Source organism: Pezoporus wallicus, unplaced genomic scaffold (genome assembly GCF_028554395.1).
Source record: "Pezoporus wallicus isolate ANWC-B61680 ecotype Strahan unplaced genomic scaffold, APGP_CSIRO_Pwel_v1 contig_5542, whole genome shotgun sequence".
NCBI lineage: Eukaryota > Metazoa > Chordata > Aves > Psittaciformes > Psittacidae > Pezoporus > Pezoporus wallicus.
Window position 1 is genome coordinate 1126386 of NW_026640165.1, and position 13411 is coordinate 1139796.

The 13411-nt window shown below is 37.5% G+C and overlaps 1 protein-coding gene across 5 annotated transcripts in view; it reads right to left on the reverse strand.

The window, feature by feature from the left end:
* The window catches only part of SRPK2 (SRSF protein kinase 2), a 152342-nt gene that overhangs the window by 40170 nt on the left and 98761 nt on the right, over positions 1 to 13411 (reverse strand). For all 5 annotated transcript variants that reach the window (XM_057417812.1, XM_057417811.1, XM_057417808.1 and 2 more), the window contains 4 exons: positions 8094 to 8245; positions 1422 to 1530; positions 804 to 891; positions 476 to 563 (listed from right to left, as the gene is read on the reverse strand). In XM_057417812.1, the coding sequence (XP_057273795.1) occupies positions 476 to 563; positions 804 to 891; positions 1422 to 1530; positions 8094 to 8245 (437 nt within the window). The remainder of the gene's footprint in view (positions 1 to 475; positions 564 to 803; positions 892 to 1421; positions 1531 to 8093; positions 8246 to 13411) is intronic.

Consider the following 13411-nt stretch of genomic DNA (forward strand, 5'->3'; position numbering starts at 1 on the left):
CTATGATTCTAAGATAAAGCTTTAAAATCTTCGCCAAAAAAAGAGGCTAACACCTGGACTAAAGAAGCTCATACAAACAAGAGAAGAATCTCCATGACCTCACACTTCCCACAAGAAAACACAAACCAGCTTCTTCACAACACTGACACTTTTCTCTCTTTATCAGCGTAAAGCAAAACATATTTCCTATAAGCCCCAGTTATTACAAACCTTTTCAGTAAAACTCCAATTTTTACACAACCTATCTCTAGTTCTAGCAGAACATGACAGGATTCATGAGAATTTTCTTTTTTGCAGCGTGTTTAGAAAAGCTAAGCTGCTTTCACTCCAGTGACTGCATTACACACTGGACTACCCTTTGCATCTAGGTTAATGCATATTTAAAGTAATACTAACTAGAAAAAAAGCCAAACTAAATGCTTACTTATGTCAGCAGATCAGTTTTAATGAAGATGCCATGTTTTCAAAAGGATACGAATTCCATTCATTCCAGAAATTTTGAAGTCATCAATCAGCTGCACAACCATATCCTTGTTGGGATCATTAGGGTCACTTTCACGAACCTAAACCAAGAATGGAAACACTGACATTTTCGGGTAAAAATCACTTTAAAATACTAGCTAGTTAGCTTTTCACATGAAGTTAAACACTATTTTGGAGCTTCAGAAATCACAGCAACAAATAACGCAGATATGTAGGAAAAAATACGTAAAAAGAGTTTAAAAACAATATTCTGCTCCATTTTAAATTATTTTTTCTGCTATTACTGATACTGAGCACTGGATTGCATGGGTGGTACTTACACATTTGAGCAACTTTATTTCATCCAAGGCTGTTTCTGTATAATGTTGGGCACTTTTGACAACTTTCATTGCAACAAACCTTTTCCCCCTTGAAAAGAACAAAAATATTTTCAACACATGCTTTGAACTAAAATAGACATACTTCAAAGCCTGGGAAATTTTGAATAAACTATTTCTTAACCTAATATATTCTGACAGAAAAAACTGACATTACAATTAAAACCAGCTTCTATCAATACTCTGTTAACAGTCTGATATATTGAATATTCTGTCCCCTTGATGCTAATGCCTTTAAAAGAAGAATTTGGTTACATATTTTATCATTCAGTCACGGTTTATTTTTCCATTTAAAACAATTAAAAACAGTAGCTCACATCTGCATTTTCAGGACAACATGCAAACAACATGCAAACAACATTCAATAAGCAAAGCTAATTTGTCAAAGAAAACAGATACATACTTATTTCTGAGAGCTTTTGTAAGCTAAACCCTTAACCAAGTGCAAAATAAGACTGCAGACATCTTTCTCCATGAAAAGATAGCAAACATTCACAAAACTTTATCATGCATGCAAAACAAAAGATACTCCAAACAAAATAATGTATAAAGTTTTCTTACTGCATATCCCAGCATAGCCAGACTGTAGAGAAGTGTCCCCATCCTAACTTCCTAATAACATGGTACCGGCCGTTGAAAAGATCACCAATTTTCACCGGATGATAGCCTCCTTTCATGAAAAAATGAGAATAATATTCAGAAAGCAAACAGTATTTCCCAGGTTTTCAAGTAATTCTTGTAGTATAAATCTTTCTCTTCAAATTGTCCTGTACTATAAATAGGGTATCTAAAGAGTATTTTACTCCAATGTTAAAAATCTATCTTACTTGGCCTGAAGGGAAAAAACTCATGTCCTGTAACTAGTGTAGTTTATTCACCCTTCTCTCTTATGGCTTTTATTTACGGTAAAATTACCATCTGTTCTCTATTTCCCCAGGCTTATCTTCCACTTCACAGAGAGTACAGGAAAGATCTACATTATTTCTTTTATCATATTTGAAGCTTCTCCAGTCAACATACTTTGGATGATTGTAGAATCCTAACAGAGATTGTTTTAATTCCCATTTGCTTTCTACTAATAAAGGCAGCAATAAAATACCTCCTGAGAAAATGTTAAGAACAATGCAGACTTTACTGATGCTCTTCTGCTTGGCTCCCGACCCATAGCAGCAATGCATTTTTCTCATTTCTGAGGTTTTTACAGTGAGGAAGAAGAGAGAGCAGGCAGCTATGGACTTTGTCTGAACTGCTTTTTAATTAATGAAGTTTGCAGTCCTAACTTACACCACTACACAGGTCCTCAAAGCCCCATTTGGCAGAAAGGCCAATGGGACAGAGCAGGCTGGAGGCTCAGGTTTCCAGGCAGCGTGAGAAGGTGTAACGATGCTTTTTGTTTCCTTTGTATTTTAAGAGGCATTCTTTCTCCCAGTCAAATACAGGCAAGTCAGTGATCACACAAGATTATTATTATTCAGACCTTAACACACGAACAACAACCACCACAATTTTGCCTAAAGTGCACACAAATCTCAGGCTGCACCATGCAACCTTCCAGGACATTGCCCAGCAGCAGACTCCGAGCAGCTGTCAAGGAATCACTTGACTCCTTCTGGCCCTTCACAATGTCTCATGCCCAACTGTCCTCTGGCAGGATCCTCAGTTATTGACTATTCCACTTAAAATCAGGAAAACCTCAAGACTACTTTCTCTAAGTTCCTATATTTGTTTTTAAATCCCCTGAAAATCTTGTGAGAACTGGTGCTGAGTTAAGACAACAATGTGAACTTTTCATTTCCTTGGATTTAAAACAGGGGCTCTGCTCTTACCTCCTTTTTATCTGTGGAACAGCAAAATCAAATCTGGATATATTTATATCCTTTCTTTGCTAGTAACATCTTTTGCCTTAACAGAAGAGTTTATTTGTAAACTTTTCTCAAAGGCTTCCAGAGCAGATTAATAAATTTAAAACAATTGTGCAACAGAATTATAAAGATTACATATTCAACAGAATGACAAAGCTTAATATACTGCTTTCAATGTTGGCATGTATAAACTTAAACTCAAACACACAGAGCTTCAACATTTGTATGTTAAGGTGTGACTTCAAGTTTAGCAGACACTCGCTGGTTTGATCACATCCTCAAATACAAGCTGACCCATCTGACACACTGCAGCCGCCCAAGCTCTGGCACGTAATACCCCTGGCAGAGACCCAAACAGCTTGCGCCAGAGCAGCAAGGGAGCAGCACTCACAAGTATGTCTCTCGACAGGGGCCAGTCTGAACCAAGTGACAGCAACAAATAATTCCAGATGGGCAGGCCAAGTCTCAGCTACATACAGCGCTGGCTTCACACACTTCCCTGCCCCGCTGCCTCCAGGTTTATACCACCACAGAGGGTAGAGCATGCTCACAGGCACAGAAATGAGTCTGATGTGCACAGGTAGCATGGACAGACACAGGGTGCGGTCTCAGCTCACTCAACCAAACGTAAGGAGCTGAAGTTCCATCTTTGCCATGACTATTTTGCACAAGAATAACCTTTGCACCTTTAACCCAAGAGAGTTATACACTATCACACACAGTATTTCATTTTACAAATCACTAGGTATACAGACACCACCATTTTCAGTTAAAAAAGAGCAAAGGAAAGAAGGCCCTAGTTCAGGAGCAGAACATGGCATTAGAGGAGGACGAACACATACAGACCCAGGTTAGGGCCTAATCCCAGGACTCCCCGCCACCACCGGAAAGGAAATGTTCATGCAAAGCTGTCAGGACAACCCACCTAGGAACCTAAAAAGGTATCTTCATTTCCACTGCTGAATTGTGTCAACCTAAGAATGCGTTAACATTGGAAAGCAAGGAGTTCCCACTTGGCAAAGAAAGAAAACAAATCGGTTGTGGAACACCCAACCAGATTTACACTTCCAGAAAGCACTGGGGACATGGACTTATGGAGAGTAAGTGCTGACTATTCTGATGTCCACTTCGTTTGCAACAAGAAACTGTATCAGCCATGTAATAAGCCTACATCTACTGCATCTTCATTATTAGAGAAATCTTGCTGAATGCACACATACAAATCCACACTGATAGAAACATTAAAAAACAAAACTAAATTTTAATTTGTCTATTTAACTGTCTTTGCAGTAACAGTTGATGAAAATATTTTAAAAAATGGATAAATAAAATCATATTTTAAGACAGCTTTTAAATGGCTTAAACCAACAACAACAAAATTATACTCTTTGGTAAATTATTTCCATAAAGCTCTACTCATCAGAATGAAGTGATGGATGTAAGTGGAAGTTACAGAACATACAGCAATTCCATTACTTAAAGGTTTGTATTTGTGAAATGAATCAAGTCAGGTGACCTGACAGCTAGAACTACATGGAACACTTCCACGTAATTCATTATAGCAGTATCATTTCTTCCAATTTGATTTTTGTCCTGCAGGTATCATTGCATGAGAACAGTGAGAAGCATGAAATGTTACTCTCTCTGTATCTCCTTTGCAAACAGATATGATTAAAAAACCTGAAATGTATTTAACACCCAGTTTTAACACCTCTCTATGGTTTGCAAACAGATTTTAAAATTCAACAATTCAAATATTTCTGAAATGTTTTATAATTTCCCTAAACATTTAGTTCTACTCAATCATTCCTTTGCAGTTATACGGCTTCAGATGTATAGAAAAACACTCATAGTTCATGCAGCCTTCTGCACTGTCAGAATGGTGTAAGTGGGCCTTCAGGTACATAGAAGAATGTCCAGAAGTAAATTTCTGCACTAAACAAAATATCTGCCTTTTTTTGATAACATGTTAACAGTGTAACACTCAACAACGAAGAATTTAAATACAGGTAGATGTATGCCTCCTTAAATAGCGGAGGTAAACAAGTGCCTTATAAGGCTGCCTCTCTGCAGATAGCTTTTGGCCTACTTGTGCTTCAAAGGGTCAAAAATCAGAAAATTGGGGTAGTTTCTTCCCATCAGAGGCAGGACAGAAAACACCCTACAGAGGAAATCCAAGACACCAAAGCCAAGTTAATAAACTGGGGGTTGATAGAGTTATTTTAGTAAAATGTACGTACTGCAAGAATAACAATACTATATATGTACAAGCCATGTTATTTTGGTCCCTATAGCATGCCATAACTAATTATAGCAATACATGAGCGTATGTACAGATACCAACAGCAGCAGCATAATCTCTGAGTATATACATGGGCACAAGACACTTTATAAGCCATGACAGGTGCAGTTTTGGCAATAATCGATCACTATTTCTGTGCATATTACTCGCTGATTATTCACATCCGCAACACATTCATTTACAGGTTGTGAACCAGCAGGTAACAACACTTAATTTCAACATATTTTAAAAACTGGCGTCATCCTACAAGAAATGTAATTATTTAAGTTCTGTATAATACAGGAAGTATTTCTAAACAGTCATAACAAGAAAATATCTATGCAAAATTAATGGGTTGAGAAGAACAATATCGGTATTTGAAAATATACAATGTATAAGTGGCACTGCTGATAACATAACAAAAAAATCCTTGTGCTATTCACTGCAGCACACACAAAAAAGTGTCTCTCACTGCTAGACAGTGCAACGTGCACTCAAGAAAGAGGGTCAGAAAAATGAGATCATTATTCCTAAATGTCTTCTGAATGTATTGGTAATTGTAGCTGGCTAGTTCTATGTTTGTACAGGGAATTATTCCCTTTGTGAACTGGATGAATGGGAGACATCTCCAGGGCCAAGGATGATGATCAGAGAAGCAAAGAATCCCAATTACATCCATGACACAACTGGCTCTTAGAAAAATCTCCAAGTGTTTCAAAGCTTTTCAGAAAAGAAGAGAAACTACCTTCACTGTCTAAGTATCCCTCAACAAACCACGCAGCTGGACTTTTAGTATTTCCATTCCTTAAACAAAGATTTGACCAGCATTTAATGTAAATTCAATGACACCCACAGAAGTCATTTCACAGATTTAAACAGGCCCTGGAGGAAGTCCCAGGGAACAGGGGGTTAGTCTGTGCTTTACACATATGGCTGTTAGCTGTCTCTTTCACATCGGATGCTAATTCAAATTAATCCAATTTCCTGATTAAAAATACTATTATGACTATGTGCTAACCACCATGTAACGTGGTGAAGATGTGAGCCCAGCACATAGGAATTTATCCTTAAAATGTAAAAAAGAAAATCAGTAACAGAAATGCCCAAACACTGGGAAGTACAGTTAACTGGCAAAATGTTGGATTAATTAAAAAATTAATTATATACCACCTCCTCAAAATTGCCCTCCTATGAAACTTCAAGCTGGAGTTGAGAAGAAATGAAGTATTTCTGTGCCTAACTCAGATATCTGGGAGACTGTCATTTTGGAGATAGTATGAGGAAGACAAGAGGCACTCCAGTAATAAATTATAATTTTCAAATATTTATCTCCCACTCTGTAAATACAGATAAGGTTACCCAAACCACAGAAAACATATTTAAACTAATAAAATCTATTTCAAATTAATTGAAGTACTGTATCTAAAAGCCATCCCTGGGATTCTTTACCAAATAACTTATTCATTCTCCACACTGAATATAAAAAAGACAAACAGGATGTCTGTATCACCCCAGATCATCCCAATCTGACCATTTGAGTCAAGATTCTTATGGGACCTTTCCTTCAGCTCAACTCCAACATACTAAAAAGAAGGAAACATACTGACCAGTCTTACTGGAAAATTACAGCCAGAGAACAGGAAACTGAAGCAATAAATGCACTGCTTTTACAGAAACAAGTAATGGTTATGACATCAAAGTGAATCAAAGCTTGAGCCATCTTTAATATACTTTCATCAGTTCAATGCTTCAAGAGCAGAATCCAGAAGAACCTTTAAGCACACACAAGTACCCTTTAATTTTTCAGGAAATGTGCAAGTATTTTTAGTGCAAACATAGTTCATTTTAAAAGCACAGGGATCTCTCTATTGACCCGCTGTAGTCACAAAGATTCTAGTTAAGCAGGTAACACAAGCAGGCTGTAAACTCAGACTATTTTGTTGTTTGTTTTGTGATGTAGCTTCTCCAGATGGTAACATTGTGCAAGAGATACTGGAACACAGACAACAATGGACAGTTTGAAATTAAACGCAACTCTTACTTTAGGGAAGAAGTGAGGGCCTTGAAACGCTTAATCAAGGAAATACAGATGTTTACAAGTAAACAGATGTTTAAACCCTTAATCACTGATGGAATATGCTACAAATACTAAGAGTTATCTTAAGGAACAAACGTGTTGTGACAGAAGCACTTTTTTCTTTAATTAAAAAAAGTGCATGCTTTAGCAACATGTTTTTCTCTTCCCTGCTGCAGACTTCAACATTTAGTTTGAGTTTACTGCGTCATTTTCATGACTGGTACCTGTAAGCTGCTTAACTATTTGAAATATCACATATTAATAAAACTTCTTACACCAAACTGAAACAGTCACTTGAATGAAACAGTTAATTTTTTTTATGTAAGTACAGTATATTCTGCTCCTATGGGAACAGACTTGCAACTTCAGCAAAGACATGAAAACAAATTTAAGTACTGATCCTCCTGTACTGAAATTACGTCTTTTTACACATTTAATGATACTTAATACAAGCAGCTACAAAAACTAAAGAAATCAAAAGCTAAAACAAAGATGCAGAGAGCCTCAGACTATGCTGAGGACTGGGAAAGACAACGTGAAAAAGCAGTGTATAGCATCTTGGGCTGGTGCAGGTGAGAGAAGGGGAAAGAAGATACAGATGAAAAAATAAACGTAGTTGATGCTGTTAAAGGCATCAAGAGATTTTAGAACCACTTGAAACACCAGCTGAAGGACAAGGGGTAATGGGTTTCTTGTCTTGGTTTGGGTGCTTCTCTTACAACTAACATCAATCCAGAAAAGTTTCTTCTCTATTCTTACAGCTAGAACATCAAGAAGAAATCAGGGATGCAACATCTGTATCCTTATTGTAAACTGTATGAATAAGCTATGGCTAAGTGAAAAAGTAAAGCTGAAGAGACCTGTGCCTTTGGACCTGAAAAAAGCAGTTGTTTATAATTCTCGTATCAATAAATTCTATAGTTGAAGATCAGGTCTTTAAAAGCCACCCAAGAACTAGAGTTAAAATCTGCATGACAGTGCCTGCCCTTGTGGACGCTGCTGAATGTACACACCTTTACAGTAATCTGCGGGATCCTCTTGCTCCTCATCGTCAGAGCCCAAGATCTCCTCCTCTGGCTCTGGCGGGGTGGGCTCCGGCAGGGGTGGCGGAGGGGGTGGTGGTGGAGGTGGCGGTGCAGAGGGAACTTTCTGCTGAGGCTCTGGCCTGGAAACGAAGAGAGAATAACTGAGTAAAGAGCTTCCCCACAGGGTAACACAGACCTTCGTGGGGGTAGGAAAATGCCTGGGGAGATACTGGTCAAGCATGTCTCACTTAGGCTCCCACTGTCATCTTTCATATAACCTGTGGGAGGCATGGACAGAAAAGTACCTGACCAGACCAGAAGCAGGCTTCAGTGAATTTGGACTTAATCACTGAAACAGCTTATATTAAGTATTATAAATTTTAAAATATTATATTCAAAAGCATGTAATATTAAAAAGAGGCATATAATAGTGCATATAAAGCATAAAATATAAAACATAAAATCAGAAAAGCTTTTAGAATTCCCGATGAGCAAATGAGATGTTAAACCTGTCTTCTTGAGCATGACTGAGAAGAAGTATTTTTCAGAGAATACCAAGTTATTCAAAAGCTCCTGCCTGCCAGCTGAAGGAAGATCTCATTAATATACAGCAAGAAACAATCTTCTAGGGACACTGACACAAACCAGATGACTTAATGCACTTCTCATCTTTAGCTGCTGCTGAGACTATGAAAAGCTGTTATCAGTATAAAAAAAATAATACAAAAACAGCTATTAGGAAGTAAGAAAGAAGAATTAATCTTTCTAGGCAGCCTATAATGCATACCCAGAACACGCAGAGCTTGCTTTAATATGCACTAATTAAAAAAGCAGACCACCACCACAGAAACCCAACACTGTGTTTTTGTCTTGCGTCTCCTGTTTAGAAAGAAAACCAAAAAATGAAATATGTTTTATATCCTGTTATGTAAAAACGCTGTACTTGGTACTTCTAAACACTTTCAAACTACACACATTTTGAAATTCTGAGTATTTTCAATACCTATACAAATGAAATCCAGGGTTGATGCACACCTGTTTGTCAAATAATTAAGAAAGCCTTCCCCAAACAGGTTGATGCTGTTACTTTTCTGTATTTATCCTTCATACAAATAAATAACATATTCTTGCCAAATGATATATTTGCAAAATACATTTGCAAAAATAACTTTAAAACACTTCTGCCATCAAAAGCTGTTATAATTTGCATTTGTATCTACTTCAAAGCTAAGCTGTCTGAAAAATACCGTATTAACAGTATTCTGCCATTCATGTGATAAAAAAAACCAAAATCTGTCATTTGCTAATTTTTCAGCTCCTAAAATTTAGATTCAAGTGCTTTTCTGATCATGAGTAAAAACTGTGTTTAGGTTTATCCCACTCCTGTAGTCCTTTTCCTCACGATTCCCCACACCACCCCTTCTTCTTACACAATGCAACTATTCAAGCCAAACAGAGCAACTGGAGTCAAAGAGTACACAGTTGGTCAGAAACAAATACCACTGGCAGCACGCACCGCCTGGACAGCAGCTGCTGCTATGCCTCTGCTTGAAAGGACATCACTGAAAGCTGCATGCATACCAAATTTATCTGCCTGCTACCCCTTTCAGATAACAACATTCTTGCATTCATTGACTAAATGGTCACATTGAAAAAGGAATATCTGGAAATAATTTACTAATGGTTTAAGTTATGATGAGAAATCTACCCAAATAAATTCATTTATCTGATTTCTAACCACTTAAAGCTTAGGGCATACAGAAGAGAAAGAAGGAATCCATTTGCAGGATAAACAATAAATATGTTTGCATGTGCTCCCTCCTGCATAAATTATGCTCTTTTTTTTGCCTTTATCTTTCCTCTTGTTCCAAATAGATGTCTCATAGATGTCCCAATGTACAACAGATTGCACGCTGTGAGGAAAGTAAACAGATACAATAAATGGAAGGTACAGCACATCCTCTGATCAGCTCATCTTACTACACATTAATGGCCCTACAACAGCCTAATTTCATGGTGCCAGCAAGCTGATGGTCCCCATTCACGGTCTGATGTTGACAAAGCTTTAATCAAACAAATCATGGTACAAGGATCTACACTGCAAACCCTGAAACCTCATCTGCTGGGCAGAAGACTATTTTGGATACACAGATGAAGAACTATGAACACTTAAAAATTAACAATGCCAATGATGAACAGGGAAAATAAAGTACAGAAAACTAGCTTGCACTTCATTAATGTATCTGAAGCAGATACATAGATGTGCCAGGCAATACAGGCACATCCACCAGGGCTTAGACTCCTTTTGGACAGTACCATTATTTTACTTTGTTCTGATCACAGGTTTCCATGTTATTATTTTGGTCACATAAGGTGGCTAATATACAGAAAAATTAGTGCAGGTTAGGGCAATTCAAGTACACAGGTTCCAGGCTGAAAATCCATTGAAGTTGTACCAATTTTTCCTCTTGAGATAACAACTTGCTGTATTTCTTCACAAGATAAAACCAATACTTTAAAGAGAATTGGAAGCATTCCTGGCATTGAGATTCATATATTTTTTTCACTTGTTTTGAAATAAACATCAAGGAATACCAAGAATCTTCCTCCAGGAGAGGAAGTTGTACAACCCAAGATTAAAGAAAAACCAGTATTTGCATTTATTCCTAGGGAAACAGATTAAGAAACTAGAACTGCTTCTGAGTCTTTCTCAAGTTACTATATTTTATTTTTAAAAAGGCTTTCTCTTTTTTCCTGCCTCCAGTCCTAGCTGCAATTGGTATTCAGGAGCATTTTCTTATTGTCCTTTGTGGACATCAGGAGGGAAGGAAAGATATTTCCTTTATTTCCTTCTGGAGTTATTCATGATTTTATCTGTGAATAACAAAAAGCTGATTTAAACTGAGGAAGATCTTTGAACTGTCCTTTTAGCTTTGCTTGCACCTTCTGAAGTAATGAAATATTAGCACATGGAGAAGAGCGAAGGAAAGAAATTATGCTGAGTTACATCAGCCTGACTACTAATTCGGCATTGCTGTCTTATCTGGTTGGTTTGAGGGGTTTTTTTTGCTTCTGTTTCAGATTCTTCGCATTGTTCTTGGATTTCTTTCACTTTAACACTTCTGGGTTATAAGGAAAGATCAAATCTTCAGCACTTGACTTGGCCGCTTAACTTCTGCCTACAAACTGAGTAACTCATCCTGGCACCACAGATGCTTGCTCTTCTGCCAAAACAGTCTCACAGCGTAGAGGTAGCACGTCAGTTGATGAGAGAACTCCAGTTTTGCTATTTCTTAGTAGCCTTTTCATTGAATTGGTAAGATAAGCTATGATGAATGTTTCAACAATATATCCTTTCGTCATGAATGGCATGAACATGCACTTTATTCAGCTTAGATTTAATTTTTCCAGCCTAGAGTTTGTTAAAAAGTGAATTGTTTTTCCTTCAAAGTGGACTTTACAACATCTGTGGCATTAAGAAACCTGTGAGTAATAAACACATACGCTAGCCTCCATTTCCTTTTCAGAAACATAATTGTCTAAAAACTATCACAACAACTTATTCAACAGCTGCATTATTCCACGTTATTATTCTTATTTCCTGAAATGTCGTAAGCAACGATACACATTAGGTAACGCATGCAGAGGCATACACTAAATCTCTTTCTTTTCCCTGAAGTAATCATTTGGTTCTCTGTGGTGTACCACTATGAGGTTATTCATCACCCTCCAAGCATAAACACTCAATTAATAGAAGATGACACACCATTTCTAGACTCTGTCAGTAGGTATGCAGAGAACTGACCATCTCCACAGGCTACAATGACAAACCTTCTAACTGTATTGAAGGAAGTGTTGCAAACAATTAGCAACCACTAGCCAGGATGTTTTATTCTTTAATTACTCTCTCTTACAAAAACAAATTTAGGGTAGAGTCCAATCAAAATACAATGAAATCCTACTTTCAGCTTCATCTTAGTAAAAGACAAAAGAAAAGCTGAAGCATTTCTCCTCTAGATTGAACTTGAAGCAAAATACCTGAAACGCTGCATGGAGTCTTACAGAAAATCAGTTGCCCACTTTTAAGAAATGCAAAATTACTGACAACTTAATTTAACTGTTGTGCATCATGGACATGTTGCTCCATGGGGAGCATGGAGCATGTTCCACTGGGGAACAGCCAACACTGAAAGCAATCTCTGTAACATTAAACATGCTGGGACAATTATAGCACAAGAAATTCAGGAAGAAGCATTCGGGTTTTTTTTGTTGCTGATGTTGTGAGGTTCTTTGCTGTTCTTTTGTTCTAGGAAAGGTAAAACAAGAGCCACAAGGGTAATTAAAAACAAGAAATGCCTTCCATATGGGAAGCATGTGAACACAGCAGAACTCTTCAGCCAGGAAAACAGACAGTGGAGATCTGAAAAATCTTGACAGGCACAGAGAAAGTGAATAGGAAATGCCTGTTCACTGCCTCTCCCCACACAAACTGAGCCAATCGAAAGGAAAAAGAACATATATATTTGTGTAACATCCTGTTAAAAACTAAATCTCCACCTTCTTTTTCTCTTAGATATCATAGGTGAGAGAAGTTAGCTAAGTTCAAATAGGGCTCAGAAAAATTCATGGAAGAATCACTGATTGCTAATACCTACCTGCCTTTTACTTACAAAGCCTGTCAGCCTGAGATTGCTGGATTTGGGAAAGTATTCAATACATCTGAGCCCAGCCCTGCACTCTTCCCCAGGCAACTGTTCCTGGCCAGAGGGAATGCAGACCCACTCTGAGTCTGCTCTCATGCAGTCACTTCATCTTCAGACAATCCTTCCCCTTCCTCAATAAATTAATGACTTCTGTTACTAAAAACCAAAACAGACTTCAGGCCTCTTTATCCAAAAACCTCACATGCAAAACCATGGGTTTACTGTTGTTACAAAGTAATGGATAATAAGGCATTGCAAGCAAGACTGCTATCCAAACAAGATTACTTGAACAAATCCTCATGTTGTTCTCCATGGGGAACAGGCACACAGCAGGAGGATTCCTCCTCTATGAAGAGTGTATTGCAAGCATGGTAAACTACTGATTTTATTAAAGACTTAGGCAAACAGAACTTTACCCTGAATGCAGCTAAAACCTGTATCTAATTCTCCTTTAGGAAAGCACTGTCTCAGAAGGAAAACAGACTGAGTCAAATGGAAAAAAAAAAAAAAAAAATTGGAAGGAGGCAGAAATTGGTGGGGTTAAGCTAAGAACTACCTCAATCTGAGAGGAAACCAAAACTTTCCTTAAGATTTTCAGAGTAA